Source organism: Podarcis bocagei (genome assembly GCF_964188305.1).
Source record: "Podarcis bocagei genome assembly, chromosome: 3".
In the NCBI taxonomy this organism is placed as follows: Eukaryota; Metazoa; Chordata; class Lepidosauria; order Squamata; family Lacertidae; genus Podarcis; species Podarcis bocagei.
Window position 1 is genome coordinate 74,090,746 of NC_138127.1, and position 22,523 is coordinate 74,113,268.

Genomic DNA, 22,523 nt, shown 5'->3' on the forward strand with positions numbered 1-22,523 from the left:
CGTGAAAGGTCTCGGGAAAGATCCTCTCAAAAATACACAATATGTGAGATACTGTTCAGTCCCTGTTTGCACTGGCTCAGCCTCCCCCTGCACTGAACACTCTCCCCATTTAAGCCATAGGAAGTAGTGGTCCCTCCACCTCCCACAACCACCCTTAAGGATAGCTTAGAAATTGTCATTTATATGTCATTGAAATAGACCTCAAAAGAGGAAACACATCTGGCAACTCACATTTTCACTCACTGTGTTTGTTGGTGACACTATGAATTTGGGCTGGTCACCAAGGGGAGTGCTGGGAAGTTCAGGTGCCTAGCCAATGACATATTGCATTTGGAGTAGAGATGATCTGTGAAATAGATAGCTCTCACTGACTTCAAGAAAAGTCATGATCTTTTCATCATCTTTATGTTACAATCATGTAAAGAAACATTGTTCTATGTTGCTTTTCTTTTCCTTTTAACCACAAGAGGTAACCAGTAGATCAAAAGTAGCAGCTCTCATGATTGACAGTAGGTAAGGTAAAGGTAAAGGATCCCTGGATGGTTAAGTTCAGTCAAATTTGACTATGGGGTGCAGCACTCATCTCCGCTTTCAGTCCAAGGAAGCCGGCAATTGTCTGCAGACAGCTTTTCTGGGTTATGTGGCAAGGATGACTAAACTGCTTCTGGTGCACGGAACACTGTGACGAGTGCCAGGGCACACAGAAATGACCTTTACCTTACCACCACAGTGGTACCTATTTATCTACTTGCTCTGGTGTGCTTTCAAACTGCTAGGTGGGCAGGAGCTGGGACAAAGCAACGGGAGCTTACCCCGTCATGCAGATTCAAACTGCCGACCTTACCATCAGCAACCCCAAGAGGCTTAGTGGTTTAGACCACAGGTATGTATGTATGTATTATTATTATTATTCCACTTGCAAGAAATATTATTGGTTGAGTGTTCAGAACAGGTCACCAAAATAAATAAATGAAAGAAAAGAGGCTAATTTTTCCCAATAAGTTTTTTTACTGTACATTTTGTAGCAAAAGAGGGAGAGAAAAAAGAAAATATTTTGTTCACAGGGATGTCATTTTCTAAAACTTCAAATAGGAAACATGACGAATAACAAGATCAAATACACAGCCATGTCACAATAGATCTCTGAGCTTTTCTCTCTTAAAAAAAATACATAGAGATTTGTGTGTGTATGTGTGTTTCTTCTATCCTTTGCCACCCTTCTCAGCACATCCCTTCAAAATAATGTGCAATTTCAGAAATGGTTTCCAAGTGGAATGATTCCTGGGAGCAAATAAATACAGAAAAATATATCTGAATTAAAGGCCGGTTGCTCTTGCTGCCATAAATACTGCAAATTTCACAGTTGTCATGGTTTAGTGAAGTTGCACATGCATATCCTCAGCAATCCCAGGTCTTGCAGCAATGTGCCTGCAAATGCGTCTGGTGATTAGTTTGCAAGCCACAACAGTTGATCTCAAAAGAGCAAGGATCTTGGCATGAGAGAAGGGCTTGTGAAAGTGGTGAGGGGCAAGGGAAGCAGCACCAAAACGATTAAACATGGGACACCACCTATTCTGCAAAGCATCTTGTTTTCCATGGCTTATTGGAAACATCCCCCTAATCAAACATTTCACTGCACAATATGCCTAGAGATCTCAAATTCTCGTGCTCTTGTTTTGATTGACATTGCTACATGCCATTTGGTGGCACCGAGCACGCAAGAACGGTGCTTGTTCGTTTTCTGGAAAGGGTATGCAAGTCTACATTGTTCATGCTCAGCTGAACAGAGGAAAACTGCCTAACCTTAGCTGGAAGTGATTTATGAATAGATAATCAAAACAGTTTCATTTGCCCCCACCCTTTGATTATGAAAACCGGCTTCCTCTTTACCTCCCTCTCAGACATCAAACTCCCTCAGACAGTTGACCAAATTATCTGCAGCCTCCTTATACACTGACAAACAAAGGATCATGAAGGGAATGGACAAAGGGGGAATCTAAAAAAATATTAACTCCTAGATTTCTTTTCCCCACCCTAGGATATAAAGATCAGAAGAGGAAAACAAGTGTGCAGTTCACTAGGTGACTGGTCTTCCTTAATTTAGTGCAGGAAAGAAAAGCAATAAAAATAAACAGCAGAGACCTTTTTATTATTTCTGGGAGGAAAGAGATAAAAAAAAATCCTCAGCCAAACCACGGCAAGAAAATTTCCACGTGTTGCTGATTCCATTATGAGATTAAGCCGAGAAGATGGTTTGCACGCATGCTCTTTTTCTCCAGATGCTGTCTTGATGAAGGTCCTTGGGCAACCATAGTGGCAGCTGGGCTTATCCTCAGGTCATCTTTATATCCATGGGAGTCTCCTTTTTAGAAAAAAGAAGAGGGAAGGAATTCCTCTCTGAATGAAACATATGCCGCTTAACCTGTTTTTAATCCTCATTTAAGCTTTTTTGACAGTTCACCAGGAATGCACCCGTGATTTCCTTGAGACATTCACACAAACATAATGAATGTGTTGGATACATTTCATCAGCTTCTCTCTCTCTCTCTCTCTCTCTCTCTCTCTCTCTCTCTCTCTCACACACACACACACACCTATTAACATTTCATAACCTCTCTTATCCAACTTGATTATCTGACCGATATACGGCTGTGCGCGCGCACATGTGTTGTGTGTTTCTCCCATCACGTTTATGGCCTTTTTAACAATCATGGACTTCTGTTATGCTTGGAGGGATTCAGAATGGAACGGAGGGCCACTCTTATTTACACTGTGCTTTCCATCACCCACTCCGAGCTCCCATAAGTTCCCCTCGCCCCTGTCAGGTCACTGTCGTCATACTGCAAAAGCATGCCGTTCACTGACAGACTGCGTTTTGTCCAAATGTTTGTGATCTTTTTGGGGTAGTTGCAACACTGAGAGGTGGAAAAGTCTCCCATGTCAAAAGAATGGCTACGCTTAGTTTTACCCTCCAGTGGCAACATGAGGAGGCTACGGAATTTGGACTCATGCTGGCCCAGCAGTGGCTCCTTGTCTGAGTGATGGGCCACTGTTGAAGTTCTGGAGTCTACTGTGTCCTCCTTTTTCTGACACTTCAGTTCCAGGGAGGCAAAGGCTCCCATGAGCCGATCAATGTTGTTGTGCTTTGACCTCGATGGGGGCCTCCACTTACTGGACAATGTGCCCTGCTCACTTTGGAGGCTGTAGCCATCGCAGTCGCGACTATTCACAGAGCTAGAAGAAGAGGAGATGCTGCTGTGTGCAGACTCACAGTTAAACTCCATGAGCTCGTTCCTTACCACCACTTTGGGGTTGACTTGGGGCAGGACCCCGTTCTGAACAGGCTGGGATCCATTAGTTTGTGAATAGACATTGCTAACGTTAGCCATCTTCCCCGGGGCATTGTTGCAAACCTTGTACCGGACCATGAGTACGACGATGAACACCAACAGAGTTGCCACGATGATGCCTCCGATGATCAGGATCATTGTCCCTCCCAGGAACTGGCTGTGCATGGACTGGCACTGGGGATAGTCCTCTTTGGTGTAGAACTGGGCGCAGCCCACAATGTTGGTAGCGGTGAGCGTCGTGGCGGTGTCGTCCCACATGGCCAGAACGCAAAGATCATAGCCTGTCCCAGACACCAGGTTGTTCACCACAAAAGCCTTGTTTGTAGCAGGGATCATCCTTTAAGGGAAAGAAAACAGCAACATTAGTTTAAAATGTGATGGAAAAGTAGTGTGAGTGGGGTGGGTGGGGCCAAAGCACTGGACAGCAGCAGAAGGAAATGTCTAAATCTTAGTTTATTTCCTCAAAGGCCTAAGTCAAAAGACATTTAGCTGTTCATCTCTGACTATGTATCCTCTACCAATTCTGTCATCACACTCTTTTTCCTACCTCCCTCCCTCCTTACAGTAGAACACATATTATCCAAAACCCTGACATACTGGATGACATTCATAGCCTCTGGGGTCCCGGCACTCCTTCATTCCTTTCCTTACTCTGACCTTCGAGGTCACTAGTATCCTTGAATGGTGCATGGGGGCCTAGCCATTCCAACATTACTGCTGGGATTAAATCCATGTTAACACACATTATAAATCAGGAAAGTGGTTTTCATTTATTAACCTAGCAATAGAAACTCAACAAGGGGCAATTGCTTTGGTTTAAAGACATGGCTGGGTCACTGAGTTATAATCCTGTAAGCATCCAAGAGCTGGCTACCTAGCTCTCCTTTTCTTGTTAATTTGGCTGAAAGGACAAAGGTGTTAAAATGGGACAAAAAGCCAGGAGGTTAGACTACTTCTTTTGTATACAATATATATACTGTGTGCACACACACACACAAAAGCAAAAACCAAAACAAAAGCCACAACCCCATGCTGATCAAGGAACAAGAAAAGCAGAGTATTGTTTCTAACTGGATATGTATCCAGCTGGCATAGGCAGCTTACATAATAAGTGATGAATCAGCAAGTTCTTCTTAGGAAACTGTCATTTCTAGAGCTCTGCCTTTGTGACAGCATAGCCTGAACTGTGAGTGGGAAGTGAGACAAGTCAATCAGCCAAACCAAACCACCCTCCTTGTTATGTTTGCTGCTGTCACCATGTGGACATCTTTATTTTTCTCTGACTTCTTCCACTAAACAGCCCTTTAACATTCCAGACTTTAACCGTCCTCACCTACTCCTTGTATTGCGTAGAATAGCAAGGCACTTAAGTGTGGCCACAAACCTATTTTTTACAAAACCAATTGTACTTTTAGTTAAAGTTTAAGAAAGGCAACACAGTAAGCAGTTTTTGAGGGGGGGGACTTCTTTAAAAAGTAGTTTTATGATTGGAGTAGCTGTTCAATCAAGTAGAAGCAAATAAAAAAATAACTAGAGATAAACACATCCAGTATGTTTTTTTCTAGAAAAATAGGTGCCGGTACTCACCATGAAGTTGTTACAGTAATTGCTCCACTTTTTAACAACAACAAAAAAGAGGTGCCAGTGCTGGGTATCCTTGAGTAGCCCCTGAAAAAAGCACTGCTATATCTATCAGATACTGTTTCCCTAACCAATACTTATCAACTTGCACCCATTGATTCAATTTCTGGGTCCCTTTGTGGGTTTTTTCCCCTGGCTCCTTTTTTCCAATTCCCGACTCTGCTGCCTCTCACTTTACACTGTTCAAGTTCTCTGTTTGGGCCTCTTTACTCTCTTGTAGCTCTTCCACTCCAGCTCTTTGAATCTCAGTGTTCATAACCTTCTAACAAACTACAGTGGTACCTAGGGTTAAGTACTTAATTCATTCCGGAGCTCCGTACTTAACCTGAAACTGTTCTTAACCTGAAGCACCACTTTAGCTAATGGGGCCTATTGCTGCTGCCGTGCCGCTGGAGCACGATTTCTGTTCTCATCCTGAAGCAAAGTTCTTAACCTGAAGCACTATTTCTGGGTTAGCGGAGTCTGTAACCTGAAGCATATGTAACCTGAAGCAAATGTAACCCGAGGTACCACTGTATCCTCCTTTATAGCTTGACTCCCGCTCTCAACCTTTTATCCAATCAGAAGGAGAATAGAGTCTTAGTTGAGATTCTATTTCCCATCTAGGAATGTAAGAAACAAACAAACAGTCAGGAATAAATAGTAGCTGCCTACAATCTGACCCCTGTCTGAAATCCTGACCCACTGTCAGCCTGCATAGACTAGGTATCAACCATTTTAGACCCAGGACCTACTTATAAACTAAACATGTATTTGAAGACCCATTTCTTAATCTTCTGCCATATATTTGCACAGTGGTACTGCTCCTGTTTATGTTTTCTGAGGAGCAAAAAAGAGGACACATTTGCCAACCTCTGCTTTTAACTATGGATCGCTATGACGACTCTCATTTTACATACCCATGAAAAAGAGGACATGTCCTGGAATAAGAGGACATATGGCAACCCTACGTCCTGTTGCAATTCACCTTGGATCAGGCCATGACCCACTCGTGGGTTCTGGCCCACCTATTGAACGCCAGTGGTGTAGACCAGGGTTTCCCAAACTTGGGTCTCCAGCTGCTGTTGGACTACAACTCCCATCATGCTTAGCTAGCAGAGCCAGTGCTCAGGGATCATGGGAATTGTAGTCCAAAAACAGCTAGTGACCCAAGTTTGGAAAACCCTGGTGTAGACAATATTGAAGTAGATAGACCAATGCTCTGCTTCAGTATAAGGCAGTTTCCAATTTTTCCTAGTAGGCAATGTGGCCCATACAGATACAAACTTAGAACTGTAAAATAACAGGAGATTCTGTTTAACACAGGCAGCTTAATAAGTACAGTAGATTTCTGAAGTCTACATGGGTCTCCTGTCAATGTAGCGCTGCATATTAAGAATAACTCAGAGTGGAAATAAGAACAAGATAAAGCTCTCTCCTCCCCACTGTCCCTATTGTTCCTCATTCACAGCAACAAAATCTGTGGAATGAGGGCATATTCACAAATTGCATTTTAAACTAAAGATTGGTTCTTCAGCATGCTATATATAGAAACAGTTCCTCAAGTATTAGTTGCTACCCATACTTCTCAGTTACAAGATATTAACAAAACTTTCCAGCACAGAAATTATGATAGAACTGTTGGAAGTGTTCCTTCATAGCCAATGAGCCTTATTTCCATCTGGTTGGGAGAAAAGCAATGACAACCTAGACAGCATTTTAAAATGCAGAGACATCACCTTGCCAACAAAGGCCCATATAGTTAAAGCTATGGTTTCCCCAGTAGTGATGTATGGAAGTGAGAGCTGGACCATAAAGAAGGCTGATCGCTGAAGAATTGATGCTTTTGAATTATGGTGCAGGAGGAGACTCTTGAGTGTCCCATGGACTGCAAGAAGATCAAACCAACCCATTCTTAACGAAATCAGCCCTGAGTGCTCACTGGAAGGACAGATACTGAAGCTGAGGCTCCAATGCTTTGGCCACCTCATGAGAAGAGAAGATTCCCTGTAAAAGACCCTGATGTTGGGAAAGATGGAGGGCAAATGGGAAAATGGTGGACTTGACACCAAGACTGTACTCACTGTACTCTTTTTGTTATCTGCTTAAAACAGTCACCCCCAAACTCGGTCCTTCAGATGTTTGGGACTACAATTCCCATCATCCCTGACCACTGGTCCTGTTAGCTAGGGATGGTGGGAGTTGTAGTCCCAAAAAAATTGGAGGGCTGAGTTTGGGGATGCCTGGCTTAAAACACTTTTGTTTAGACAAGCATATCCAGGTATGCAGAAATTACATGTGTTTTCTTTCTTTTAAACTCCTGTTTGGTTTAATCGTAAAATAATTTCAATATTTTATTTTAGGTTTTAAACTACTTAGATGTTTTCTTACAATCATGCAATATATATGTGTGTGTGTGTGAGAGAGAGAGAGAGAGAGAGAGAGAGAGAGAGAGAGAGAGAGAGAGAGGGAGAGAAAGAAAGAAAGAAAGAGCTTGTTAAATAAATAAATAAATAAATAAATAAATAAATAAATAAATTCACATCATTTCTTTTCTTCCCCATGGAAAAATAAAATTAATGAATATTTTCTCTCTCGCTACTGGTGACTGAAGAGTTCATTCACACTTCAGGATTAAGCAAGCAGCAGCTCCATCTCCTTACCTTAGCTGAAGTGTGAAACTAGTTGCTTAGGATTAATTGTACTTTAATCCTTTTTTAAAATTCGCACCACCTTTATCTGAGATATGAATTAGCCACTCCTTATAAGCCGTGCTGAATTCTTTGAGGACTTCTCTGCCTTTCCTGGTCCCATTTGATTACAAAGCAGAAAGCTAGAGGTGGTGTTTCACATAATATTCTGTGTTTATATTCCGTGGAGTTGCCACCACAGATGTCTTGAAACTGTCTGAGGTTTCTTTATACTCTCCCCTGTACCCATATTCTAAACTAGGGTGGGGAACCTTAAGCTTCTCTCTCTGGCCTTCAAGATGGAAGAAGGCATCCATTTCCTTTCCCTCCTGTATTCCTCAGGTGCAGCACCATATCCATCCAGCTATTCTTCTCCCAACAAAAACTATGCCATTTGTCTTGCTGTCTGCTGTAGCAGAATTTTGCATAATGAATGAATGATGTAATTATGTTACTCCTCAAAGTTCATTTTGGTGCAGAGGAAATATACTGGAAATGTGGGATGGGACACACACACACACACACTGTTTATTGCATGGAAACAAAACAGCAAATATCTACCGCATTTGCAGTGTTGTTTTCCAGTCTGAACATGAGACAAAAAATGCTAACATAGGTCATTTCTGTCCCTGGTTCCATTTTCATCAGAATTATCTGACATCCCTGCTGGTGGACTCGTAATCTGGTGAACCGGGTTCGCTTCCCCGCTCCTCCACATGCAGCTGCTGGGTGACCTTGGGCCAGTCACACTTCTCTGAAGTCTCTCAGCCCCACTCACCTCGCAGAGTGTTTGTTGTGGGGGAGGAAGGGAAAGGAGAATGTTAGCCGCTTTGAGACTCCTTAAAGGGAGTGAAAGGCGGGATATCAAATCCAAACATCTCTCTCCAAGCCACATCCCTTACTAGTCCTGCTCTGCACTGGCTTTTCCCAAACTGGGATGTGTCCTTGAATAGCCAACATGCTCTTGCTTGCCTGGATACAGAATGGGCAGATGTGTTTGTGTATAAACCTCTGACTCTTGCATGGCTGAAATGCAACCAACCACACAAAGGTAAAAACACAACCTATTGTTTCGCTCACCTTTGCCTCTGGCTCTCTCACCAATGGTATGCAGTCCCCAAAAGCTCTCCATCAAGGAATGTGGTCTTTGGACTGAAGGTTCCCCACCACCGTCCTAAATCAAACCCTACCCAAACTACTTTTCTCCATTGCAGAGGGTTGAACTAAATGATCCTTGGAGCCCCTTCCAATTACATGATTCTACTTTTCTTTAACCCCTTCATGGATCACTGCCTTGTCGTGGCAAAGGGGTTTGAATAACTCCAGGAAGCTCTGAGCTATGCCATGCAGGGCCACTCAAGATGGACAGGTCATAGCCGAGAGTTTAGACTAAATGTGATCCACTGGAGAAAGAACTGGCAAACCACTCCAGTATTTTGCCAAGAAAACTCCATGGACATAAAAAAGGAGCAGCTTTGAGAAGAAAGTGAGAGTTTCCAAGGCATGCTCTGGTTCACGGGGTCACGGAGAGTCACACACAACTAAGAAGACTAAACAACAACAACAACTTTTCTTTAAAAGCCACCACTGTTTTCACCCCATTCCCCTTGCCTTTATGTTCTGCAGCACTCCCTGTGAATACTTAATGTCAAAGTGAATTCATTTTTACTACAACAATAAAGTTCAGTAAATGCTATGATTAGCTGCCTAGTTTTCGTGCACCGAGTGGGCCCAGCTGATACCAATCTTTAATCACAAGCCAATCGCACAACCTTATCTTAGAAAGCTGTTGCAAGCATCCAGCATACTCATGCAATTACAGCTGTTTGCATGAGTGGTCTAGTCAGGTGAGTAATACATCGTTGGAGGAGGCCAGTCATGGAATTGATAGCTTCTTCCATGCTTAGAATTATTATTATTATTATTATTTGTTACTTAAACTCCGCCCATCTTGCCTGGCCTCCCCAGCTACTCTGGGCAGGGGAGTTTTCTAATAAAGGAGCAAAAGTCATCACCTTCCCCAATAAGGAGATTACTAGCACAAACTATTAAGTGTATGTGCATGCTGGCTACATAAATATTAGCAGTGTCTCTCTTAGCTGCTCGGGATAAATGCAAAAGAAGAGCACAGTGCCATGATCTCTGCAATAAAGCACCACAAGAATTGCTAGGTCTAACTTGCAACCAAATATTGTTCTTCAATGACACCACATTTGTTCTTAGTGATTGGTGAATTTCCCCAAAGAACTTAAATATGTGGAAGCAGAAACAAGTAAGCTTGTTAATGAGCTGTTCCCTTTCCACTGCTCTTTCTCAATGAGGCATTATTTTATGCAGCAAAGGCACAATCCAGTTATTGCTTTTTGCGGCTATTTCATTTGTGTGCTAGGTGTTGCCCAGAAGTGATGTGATCACCCGCCTCAGAGGATTTATATGGCAGAGATGGCAACAGTAAGCTGAACTCAGGGATGAAGGAATAATAATGAAAGGGAAGGGGAAGAGATCAGCGCCAGTAGATGGAATTGAGAAGAGGATCCTGCTGTGGTCTATGGCTTCAAGAAAGAAGTAGCTTTAGAGAAGTATTTTTTTTAGAGAAGATAAAAATGTGTAATGTGACCGAAAGTGATAGAAACTTGCTTGGATTATTTATAATATTATGAAATGAGCTCTGCTATTTTTTTTTTTTTTTGGTCTCTTTACTTAACACAAAGTGCAAAACCACAAGAATATTTGTGTCAGGGGAATGGAATGCATAACTACTACCAACTGGGAAAATGGTCTATTGACTTGGGATGTTTATCCAAATAGGCCTCTGATCCAAATAAGCATATAACTGCAGAACTGAGGTATAGCATCCATAGCTAAATGCAAATCTAAGGGCTGCTCTTACTTGCTGCATTACTTGCTGCTGATGATGTTGTTGCTGATATGTGTGTGTTTTAAAGGCATCATGGGGATGATTTTCATCATGACTGCCATGTGCAAGGATGGTATTTAACCCTTTCCTCTTCTGCTACAATCCCAATGACCCTTGCCACTGCACCAGTTATTAACCCAGGGAGGAAAGCGTCAATTGGTGCTAGTGGAAGCTGTGGTGCAGCAATTTTCATCAAAAGCACAGTGGGGATGGAAAGGGTTAACTCCCTCTTGAAACACGCCACGTTCCTGACCATAATTACTCCATACCTGCAAGGGTTGTTGTTGTTGTTTTTTTTAAAAAAAGAATACCATAGCAAGTGTAGCATCACATCTAATCTGGTCTAAAATGTGCATATGAATACCATTCCTGGACAGTGTGATACTTCCAAAAGGCTGTATACCATAATACAAGGGGCATTGGCCAAGTTGGCACAGGAGGGGGGATTTGTCCCCACCCTTGTAATCAGAATTTTGGTGAGGAAATGGCTATGAACAGGCATGAAAAATGGATGCAAGATTTGGAGGTGAAAACTCAATCCAATAAAGATTTATAAAATTGTGAGATTTATGCAGAAATGTGGAGAACTGAGTTTAAAATTGGAATATTGAGAAACCGAGCACGAACGAATCTAAGAGATTGATTCATCCCTCTCCTAAATGGACCCAGTTTATTTGCTTGAGCAAATAACCATGACAGCCGTGGTTTCTTTTAATTGCAAATCCAGACACACCATGAATCTTAGAGTTAAACCTGTACACCTGCCTTCCTGAATCTAAGAATATGGGAGAGTAGTTGTGGCATCATCAAGTTCAGCGGTCAGTGTGAATTCTCCCTTCAGTGCTGCATTCATGCTTTGAAGGCAACATTTTAAAATATCACTGCAGGATCAGATCTGTGTTTCAGAAGCATGTGGATTCGAAGCAGTCACCAATCCAGTGACTAATAATAATAATAATAATAATAATAATAATAATAATAATAATAATTTATTATTTGTACCCCGCCCATCTGGCTGGGTTTCCCCAGCCACTCTGGGCAGCTTCCAACAAAGATGAAAAATACACTAAAAAAGAAGTAGTTGTCTCCACAGTGCGTCACAAGATCTCCACTCTGGTTAAATGCTAGTAATTTTGGAATGTGGAAGCCCCAATTAAAGTTTGTTCAGAGTTTTGAGCTCCTATGGGGATACCAACCCAGATTACAGCTAAAATGCTTGGGACGTTATCAAATCCTGCCCAGCTACCACTTTTTAAAAGAGCGCCCTGGGCTCTTTATTTCATCCCTGATGCCACACCTGCACAGCTAATGTTCCATGATTAACAGTACCAGGACTGCAGAGCAGCTGTTAAAGGATGCACTGTGTGATGGAGCAAAGCAGGAATTGGAGTGGCCTCTCTCAGCTGCGTATGTTGGGGATAATCAAAGAGTCATCAATATCCCTGAGTGAAAATGTGTCTGCATTGATTTTAGGTGTGAAGACTCTTAAGAGCTACCATCAATCACAGCCGACTAGCAATACGTTTTGAGGAGGGAGGGTTATTTCAGAGAGTGTCTCAAAAATAGTCTTGAGATTGGGTAACTTCATGAAAAGTAGATCATCCTCTTCAGACATGGGAGCACCACCTTTGCTTTTATTTGTTAACTCCCAGAGTGCTTGAATACTTTCTCATTCAACCTGAAGTGCTCATATTTCAGATTCATATGGCATGGAGAAAGTGAATGTAGAATATTTTTTTTGTCTCTCGTAACACTAGAACTCGTGGACCTCAAATGAAGCTGAATGTTGGAAAATTTGGGATAGATAAAAGCAAGTCTTTACACGGTGCGTAACTATGGAAGTCGCTCCCACAGGAGGAAGTGATGGCCATCAACTTTGATGGATTTAGAAGAGGGCAAATTCATGGAGGAGAGGGCTATGTTCTGCCTCCACAGTCAGAGGCAGTAATGCTTCTGAATACCAGGTGCTGGAAACTACAGAAGGGGGAGAATGCTCTTGTGCCCAAACCCTCCTTGTGGGTTTTCCACAGACATCTGGTTGGCCATTGTGAGACTGTGATGCTGGACTAGATGGGCCATTGTACTGCCATTGTCCTTCCTGTTGGGACCGTGCTGAGGAGGGCTGCACTGAGGGGGAATGGTGGGAACCACTCCTCTCCCTGCTGCTGTTGCTCCTGAATCTTCCCAGGAGCAGGAGGACAGTATCGATTTGGAATAGTGGTTTGCAGAGGGGCATAGTTCAGAAAGCAGAAGCTGGGAAATACTGGATGGGGAACAGCTAGGTGAAGAAACACTGGAAGAAAGGGGGTTAACAGATTCACAGACTCTGGAAAGCCCAAGGTCAAGAAGAGCTCAGAAAGTCTCAGAACAGAAAGCATAGGGGTTACAAACTCAGATTACAAGACGTAGGAGTGATGTAGATTAATAGGGACAGAAGGAGATGTGATCCTTAATTGGGAGCACTGCCATTTCTAGGAGATGTGTTCTTTATTCTCTCGCTGTGATTATTAAAGTTTCTAACTGGTAAGACGTTCCTTTCTTTGATCTTCTGATCTACTGCCACGGGGGAAGGAAGCCGACTCCCCGAAGGCTGACACTTCCGTTGGAACATCCATGTGGTGATTCACTTTTGGTACACAGCTGAGCTCAGAGGTTAGTTAGGCACCATTCTAATTTCTTGTCTACTCAAGATCAGGCACTGCATTTACTTTCCCCTTTTCTGCACTAAACAAGAGTGTGAGTACATCACACTGGATGTTTACTTTGTCAGTGCTTGAAAAGTGTAGATCTGTGCCTTTGCCTGTGCATTTTGTTTTCAAGATGATTGGGTCACCTGTCAGACTTGGCCTGCAGGGGGTGTGATGGGGGGAAAGTAAGGATCCAGCCCACAGGCTGGATTCAATTCTCAACTCCTGCTTCCAAAGATTCTCAGCAAACTGAATGGGCAAAAAGCACATTAGGCATGTATTTTCTGCTCAAGTCCAGGCACTTTGTCACTTCTCCCACTCTTATCCTATTCTGAGATTCAAGGGCAATTCAGGCTTGGCAAACTGACCTGATTTGCACCTCCCAGACTAATGTGTTGATTAGAGCTGAGCTCTCCACCAGCTTTCACACTTCCTAAAAATTCCAACGAGCTTCTTAGCACCAAAAACGTATCAGAATTTATTTTGAGTTAAAATATATTTTAAAAGGGAGGGACCAATACAAAAAAGAGCATTCCTATTTAAATAAATATTTAAAAGTAAATTACATCGTGCAGATATTTTAAAAAATGCAATTAAGACAGAAATGGGAAGGGATTTGTTTGGGTGAAAACTTGTGGACATTGATATGGACAGGAAATAGACAGATCTACCCTTCCTGAAAAAGAGTCTCCACACCCATCGTTTAGCGCAGAAACTGAGGTCCAGCTCTGAGGACCTTCTGGCGGTTCCCACACTGTGAGGAGTGAAGTTACAGGGAACTAGGCAAAGGGCCTTCTCGGTGGTGGTGCCTGCCCTGTGGAACACCCTCCCATCAGATGTCAAAGAAATAAACAACCATCTGACATTTAGAAGACATCCAAAGGCACCCCTGTTTAGGGAAATTTTAATGTTTGATGTTTTATTGCTTATTATTATGATTATTATTCTGTTGGGAGCCGCCAACACAGCCAGATGGGTGAGGTATAAATAAATTATTATTATTATTATTATTATTATTATTATTATTATTATTATTATTATGCCTGTTGCACAGGTGTACATGGAGTGCTGGCAAAGGAAGGAAGTTAGGGGAAAGGACTGATCTGCTCTTGTACACTCATAGGGCGCTCTTACTTTCTGTTATTGTCTTATGGTGGGGAAATGGGGATTCCTAACCATAATTAAGACACTTACTATGAGGAGCTGCTACTCACTCATGAAAGTTATTTCTGCCTCCTGGGTAAGGATGGACAAACACGACCATTTCATTTTCCCTATTTTTTCCACTCTTGAGTTCTCCATGCCTCTTCATTAGTTTGTGCTTTTTTTTTTAGTTCTCATGAAAATTCATCAGGATTGTAGTGCAAATTTCTCCTTGATTGCAATTTTGCCTAAAGTACACATTTCTGCAAAACCATTTCCCCTGCTATGAAGTATTTTTGGATGTTATTTTCATGCACATACATGCCCTAGTTTTACCCTAGTAGGTGTATTCTTGTACACATGACATGGCTGCTGGATTCCACTGCATAATTTGGAGAAGTTTGAATTTTGAAGGATGACTGTGCTTCGGTTCGCTTACTTTCAGAAAGTGTGAATTATATAGATTTGCCTTGAAATGCAAGTGGAATTGAATTTTTTTCCTAATCCCCACCCCCAGAGAGGCTTCCCACAAACTCCAGGATTCACAGCTCTACATATTTTTCTGGTCCAAGTCTAATAAAATTAATCTTGCGTTTGACCCGAGCACTATAACATTAATGAATCATATAACTGGAAATAAATATATATCTCCCATTGCCTCTGATTCCAGCTCTCCTCTTTGATTTCCTCCTTGACAATCTGCACCCCCTGGTGTGCTCTCTCAGTACATATCAGTAACATACCATGTGCTCCTGAGGACCCAGCACAGCATAAATTGCATTTTTGCAATGTTTTAACTAGGTCTGTGGCATCATTAAGCAAATTAGGAAATAAAAAGGCTCCGGAAGCCCAGCAGGAAACCTTTAATTCTCAGGTTTGTTGTGGACTTTCAGTCCTATTCCTGATGAGAACTTAATGCTCATACACCCTGTTTTCAACCAATGGACTAAGTCACATGTTAACATCCTGGTATTAAGGTTAAAGGGCGGGGCAAAGGGGGAATTGATTAGGCTAATTGGGTTGGCCACTCAGTTTCCTATTCTCCCATCATGGGGTAAAAGATAAGAAACTTTCTGTTCTCTAATTGAGCTGGGCAGTTTGAAAAGGATGGCTTTACAAGAAGCCTTGTTTAAAGGCATCAGACTGTAAGAGACAACTGACCATATGGAACAGAGGTGTGGGAATTTTTCCGGACTGCATCCCACACTCAGGCAAACTTTGGGGATGTGGAATGGCAATGGTGGGCAGGGCCGAAAGCTAAAAGTGGGTATCTCTTTGTACAATAGGCTACATTCAAGCCAAACAAAAGCCAGAGGTTTCCACACACCCGCAGATCTCCATCCAGTCAAGCGAGAGCGACTATCACATTCAAGCCTGCCTAAAGCATTTGAAGAGAGATTTGGAGCAGGGGCATGGATTGGCATGACCCAGAGAGGAGGTATGGCCTAGAGAGTGTCAGGACCCAGACATAGAGGCCTGTAGGGCTCCTAGAGCCCCCACTCCTACCACCCAGATTTAGAGGAAGAAGCATTTAATGACTAATTAGATTTTTATCAAATAAAGGTGCTGTGTTTCCCAGGGCTAAAGCTGAGTAAATGTGTGTTCACTTCCTTTTCATAAGAAGGATAATGAATGTTGATGGCTGAAATGCTTTGTCAAATATAATTCGGCATGGGCATGTTGAAGTTTTTGCTGTGTCCTTTTAGATCAGGGTCCATATTTCTAGAATGTTCTGCTCAGTAAAATATGGTATTGCCATCACCATCACCTTCACCTAAAAGAGTGAGCAAAGCACTGAAATTGGGAGGGCAAAGGCAAACAACTTCTTTGCTGTGTAGCTGAAATGCAGTTTATGAACCCAAAGCCCACATGTGGACCAATGTTAGGCATAGAAGATGGCATGTAGAAGTGAAGGTTATATGGATGTAGGGGGTCCAACGCATTAAAAGAGGCAGCAGGGCCACACTGTGCAGCGCACCTCCCTGTTGTCATGAGAACATAACCAGAATCTTGCTGAATCATACCAAAGACTCATCTAATTCAGTCCTATTGTAGCCAACCTGCTACCTATGGGAAGCCCATTGGAACTGAGTGCTGGTGTTGGAACAGGAGAAGTTCCCACATGCAGCTGTTAAATCTTATATGGAAATATAAAGCATGATCAACAGAAACAACAATTCCAGTGAATTTTGAGTTATGGCCACCTTTGAATAGTGGCTCCTTTGAACGAAGGAACGCCGTGCTTCTTATTCTGCAGCTGTATTCTCCAAGAACATGAAAAGAGCAATCACATATAATGGATTGTTCTGTGCACCTATGAGGTTTCTTTTCAGTTCCATCATGTCAACGCATAGTACTGCACCATTGAGGGTCATGGACACAGAAGACTTAACAATGACTATAGAAGGAACTTGTCTCACATATGTAGGATTGTTCAGCAGGGACCAAAACTGTGCCTTCCTGTACTTTGTATGATCACCTTTTTTAAAAAAACACCAAAAAATCCAGACACTTCCCTTGGGACACAGTTCCACAGCCTAATAAATTTCAACATTAATTAATGTTCCCTCATGCACAGAAATCTCACACGCCTTTTCTTTCTCTTTGAAGCTCAGGGGGAATGTTCATTATCTCTATCTGTCTTGCTCACCATTTCCTACCAGGCTTATCAAGGCCCCTTTGACTTTCTCTTTTCTTCCCCCTTTCTCCAAATGAGTTGAAGAGAGCATAATCAAATTAGGAAATAATAATGAGGCAACATGTACCATGGGTTTCATCTGACAAGCCAAATTCTCCAAAGGGCATCTGGATGTGTGAGTGATGAGAAGGCAGGATTCAGAAATATGGGGAGGGAGTTGACTGTAATGATAATTGGTCTATGAAAAGGCAGAATTAAGACTCAGCTTGTGTGTGGTGAAAAGAGGAAATACTTTTTTTTAAAAAAGAAAGAAAGAAAATATGCAACAATTACATCGTTGACTGCTCTAGGGACTGTGAGACATCTGCAAATAAATGACTTAGTTAAGTTATGTCTCCGCTTAATGAGCTTCAGGAGACAGAGGCCCAACTGGAAGGCATAACCTAAGTTTGACTTTTACTCCCTTGGTATCTCTACTGATGATATTGCTGACTCACTCCATGTAGGTGTCTGCAAGGATCCTAGCCTCAATATGCAGGACATAGAACCATAGAATCATAGAGTTGGAATAGACCACAAGGGCCATCGAGTCCAACCCCCTGCCAAGCATGAGAGCCAGTGTGGCGTAGTGGTTAGAGTGTCAGACTAGGACCTGGGGGGCCAGGGTTCAAGTCCCCACTTGGCCATGAAGGTTACTGCCTTTCAGCATAAACTGATGAAATGAGGAGGGGGATTTAATGAGGACCAGCCATGTATGTCACCTTGAGTTCTTTGAAGAAGAAAATGTAGGATATAACTGGAACACATGAATAAATAAGTAAACTAGGCACTGAGATGCACAGCATCAGTGTACAGTGAGTCCTAAAGGCCTCTGGGATGGCATTGTGTAGACTAATATGAAGGATGTTATGCACCGTATTCAGTGGTCTGAGTTTGCCTGAGCTTGAGTCTGGACTAAGGATTCTGAGCCCCTGTGTTCTGATTTGATACATGCTATCCAATCACAGAACATTTCAGGATTTGGGCCTCTGCCATTGGCCCTTAAACTCTGAATTATGATTCGCAGCTTGGAAGTTTAGACAGCCAATCACGTTGGAAGTGGGAGTGGCCCAGGCCTTCAGAAATATATATAAACAGTTGCTTTGCCCCTGCTATCTAGTTCTGTTAGTTCAATAAAAGTTCTTGTTGTTATCACTGTGTCTTGCCTCATTGGAACTCACCTACACTTCAGTGGACACAGACCAAATGAGAGAAACAATATCATACACTGAGTCTTCCTACAATCAGCAGCAGGACTGCATGGGTGGAGTTGTGTTGAGCTGTTGGCTTCTCAACTTCCTAACATCACTGTCACTTACTGAGAGGGAAAGGGGCACCTCTCCATTTCTGAATTAACTATTTACAATTCCCCCACCCCCACCATGTATCTATAATATGCTTGTAACTTAGGATAACATTTCATGCATCTGATGGAAGTGGAGTCCGTGGAAACTTATGTCTCAATAGATTTGTTAGTCTCCAAGACTTTATTGATTTTTATGCAGCAGACTAACATGGCTACCTTTCTGAAAATGGTCAAAAACTCCATTATTTCTTAGTGTCTCTCTCTCTCTCTCCCCCCCCCCCCCCGCATCTGAGTCTTGTTCTGCTTATCAATGAAGCACCATCTTAATTCAGATCAGCTTCTTGAGAATCCAGGCCACATATCTGAAATTAAACGAATATTATCCAGCCTCATCAAGAAACTTTAACATTAGTCACAGCAACACACTCAGCCATGATTTATTCATGAACTAGTGGAAACCAACTGCTTCAAAAATAATAATAAAGGCTCCCAAATAGAACTCTCTCTTTTTTGCCTATTACAAAGATATCAATGGTAATTTTCTGTTCACACTATGAGATAATTGCCATTCTGTGATACATGCAGTACGGAATCCCACAGTTTTGTATTTGAGTGCTCTCATAAAAGCTATTAACTTGTTGAGGTTATTAAGCATTAATTTGACACGTCACTTCTTCAGAATGGATGAAAACTGTTTTTTTTTTAAAAAAAGGTAGAATATTAATTTAGGAATCCGAGGGGGGGGGTACCATTGACGGGATCAAAATAAGGCTCTCAATGGCAACTAGACATAAGGGTTATGGGTGGAGACCTTTCTCTCGGCTGCATCCCTTCTCCTCAGGCCACACCCCTCCTCAAGTGGTTTTGCCTGGCTGGGATGTGTATTTGAACTGTGATAATGCCTCTTTCTTTCTTGCCTGGATGGAGGACTAAGACAGGTGCATTTGTATAAAACCCTCTAACTTGTGTGTGGTTGGAGTGGAGCAACTTTCACATTCTTTGACTACATCCACTTTTCCCTCTGCCTCCCCCACCCCACACTACTGAAAGGTTGCCCACAAGGCAATGTGGTCCTTAAATGGAAAAGTGACCCCCTATCCCTGGGATGCAGCATTCTGCTAGCAGGATCACTAGGGAACAACTGTGGAAGAGGGTTGTTGTCCCCGTGTTCTGCTTGTGGGCTTCCTGTGATAATCTGGTTGTCCATTGTGAAAAACACGATGCTGAACTAGAGAGGCATTTGGTCTGATTCAGCAGGGCTCTTCTTATGCTCCTAAGAGCCCAGTTCAGCATCTGTATAGAAGGTTTGCCCCACTCACTTCAATGAGAGCAGCTCTGGTTCTTCCATTAGAGGGAATAAGGAAGTAGGAGTGGGCAAATATGTCCCATTTTTCCTAGTATTAAGTTGAATCTCCCCATTTCCACATCAGTTTGAGTTGTTGTTGTTTTTTAAGAGTCCTCATGAAAATATACCAGTCTTTTAGTGCAGATTTCTTCTAATATACTTATTTTGTGCAATTTTCCTTAATATAATGCCCTTTTGGAATAGTATTTTCATGTGTTTTTTTATGTGTACTTTAAATATAACACAAACTATTAATTTGATGCATTTAATGAAGGAGGGATGAGCATTTTCTCTGGCCCATGTTCTTTTCACATGTGTTCCTTCACAATACCGTCACGTCTTGTTACTGCATTTTTTAAAATATATATATATAAAAAGCACAGTGGTACCTCGGAAGTTGAATGGAATCAATTCTGGAAGTCCATTCAACTTCCAAAAAGTTCGGAAACCAACGCATGGCTTCCAATTGGCTGCAGAAAGCTCCTGCAGTCAATCGGAAGCTGGGGAATTCGTGTCGGACATTTGGGTTCCAAAGAACATTTGCAAACAGTCATTTCTGGGTTTGTGGCATTCGTGAGCCAAAACGTTCGACTCACAAGGTATGACTGTAACTATGATTTTTTTTTTTTTTTAAAAAAAATTCTCTCAAAATGTGCATTTGTAAGCATTTCTCAACTACACTACTAAAAGTATTTGCGCATTCTCTGAAAACTGTTTTGATTGTGTGTGTGTATGCGACAAGGACGGTGTCAGGACACTTGGGTGTGTGTCTGTAAAACTTGTGGCTAACTGCATTCCATTTCCTGCATTAGTCTTGGAAGTGTAGATTGGGTTAGTTCATATTGGAAATCACAAGAACTGAAGCCCTTGGGGATTAACTTTGGCACTTCAACTAACATATTATGGTGCTCAGCCTTGAAGAAGTTGGCCATCTTTGCTTTATAAGCTAGACATGTCACACAGTGCCATCTTGTGGATATCTTGGAAAATCTACTTCGAAGGGTAGACAGTCTAATAAACCTTAAGGAAACCCCAACAATTTCCTTGACCATAATTGATTGAGAACCTCAGAAACTGGGAGGATGATTCAGAGGAAAGCCCTGCTGTGCACACTCCATTAAAACGAATGAGGTGAAACATATACTTAAGAAAAGAGTGTGGTAAAAGCCTCACAAATTTCATTATTTTTGTCTGGAGGGGGTAATACGAAAAGCTGCAATCCTGTGCATTATTTAAGTAAAATACTCACTAAGGGCTCATCCACACTTCCACATTCCCTGCTGCTTTCTCCCAGGAAAACCTGCCCAAATTTCAATTGGGTTTTCTCTGGATTGATATTTGCTCTGATTTGGTATAAAGAGCATGTTTTCTGGGGAAAGCAGTCGGTCAAAGGCAAAACTGCTTGGACTCACGATATCAAACTAAGTCAAACAGCAAGTATGAAATCAAGTGGCTTAAGTTAGGCAGTTGATTTCAATGGACCTACTTACTATACGATGAAAGTTGAATAGCACCCTATGGGTGTACGGCACAACTGCCCCATTTTGAGCAGGACATCCCAGAAGCCACCCTGGCTTCTGGTGCCAATCCTGGATGTCCCATTTTGGCTTCTGCCGCCTCCATGGCCTCCACAGCCAAGGTGGCTGTCGACATCCTCCTGGAAGCTGGTGCCACAATCACCCAGGAACCAAAACAGCATAGAACCAAATGATACATGTTTTCTGGTTCTATGTTCTCCTCTTATTCTGGTGTGTGGGTGGGTGTGGTGGACAGCGGTGGTGGGATAGTGGGGATGAGGAGGGGGGAGGTCATATCCTGATTTGCCCTTCCAGTATATTAGAGGGTATTTAAGGGTTCAACCCAAACTCACAGAGGGTGGCGGTTGGACTGGGTGGAGGTGCTCCTCTGCCCATTCCTGCTGACTTCTGCTGGTTAGCATCAATACAGTGGAGTGCTCCCTATTCTTTGCAGTCTGGTGCAAGGCCTGCTAGCATGATCCATGTCAGCAGCAGCCATGGAAACCCCAGACACAGGGTGTTCCAGGGGAAGGAAGTGTCTGAGCCCAGCCCCAGATCCAACAGATCCCGAACTGGCCATACTGCCATCATGTGACAGCAATGAGCCTGACGTGAGCCTGTTGACTGCATCTATCTATCTATCTATCTATCTATCTATCTATCTATCATCTATCTATCTATCATCTATCACTGTATCTCAGAGAACTATTGTGAGTTAAACACTGAGGAAAAACACTGTTCTAAGCTCCTTGAATGAAGGGTGGAATACAAATCTGGTAGATATTTTACAGTATCAGCAAAATTCTGTTGAGACCACCCACCATTTCTGCAACCTAGCTAAATTCCCTATGTCCAATGCAGTTCGATGCACAATTATTTGGGACATGGATTACATTATCTTCATTGACAGAAAGGAACAGCTGGGGGAAAGGCATGCCAGTTTTTGATCATTTTTCACAAAGGGGATTGGAATTCAATAGAAATAAATGGTGTTCAGAGCAATACAAATATTGGAGCTCTGTAACAACTGATGCTATTAAACCTTGCCTGGAAAGAAAGAGAAGCCGAAGTTAAAATTCCAAGAGCTGAAAATGTAGGGCAGCTGCATTATTTTATACATTCCCACAGCAATCTTACGAAGTACCCCCTCCCCCGGAAGATATTTATATCTTTGATCAGAAAAAAGAGCTATTGCACAGACCTAAAATTCCAAGATAGGATGATATACTATATATGAATTGGTGCATAATGATGGTTCAAGAAATCTGTGT

The 22,523-nt window shown here is 42.3% G+C and overlaps 1 protein-coding gene across 4 annotated transcripts in view; it reads right to left on the reverse strand.

The window, feature by feature from the left end:
* Window positions 1-1,036: 1,036 nt before the first annotated feature.
* LRFN2 (leucine rich repeat and fibronectin type III domain containing 2) overlaps window positions 1,037-22,523 on the reverse strand; it is a 264,966-nt gene continuing 243,479 nt past the window's right edge. For all 4 annotated transcript variants that reach the window (XM_081186406.1, XM_081186409.1, XM_081186407.1 and 1 more), the window contains one exon: window positions 1,037-3,687. In XM_081186406.1, the coding sequence (XP_081042532.1) occupies window positions 2,766-3,687 (922 nt within the window). In that variant the 3' untranslated portion in view covers window positions 1,037-2,765. The remainder of the gene's footprint in view (window positions 3,688-22,523) is intronic.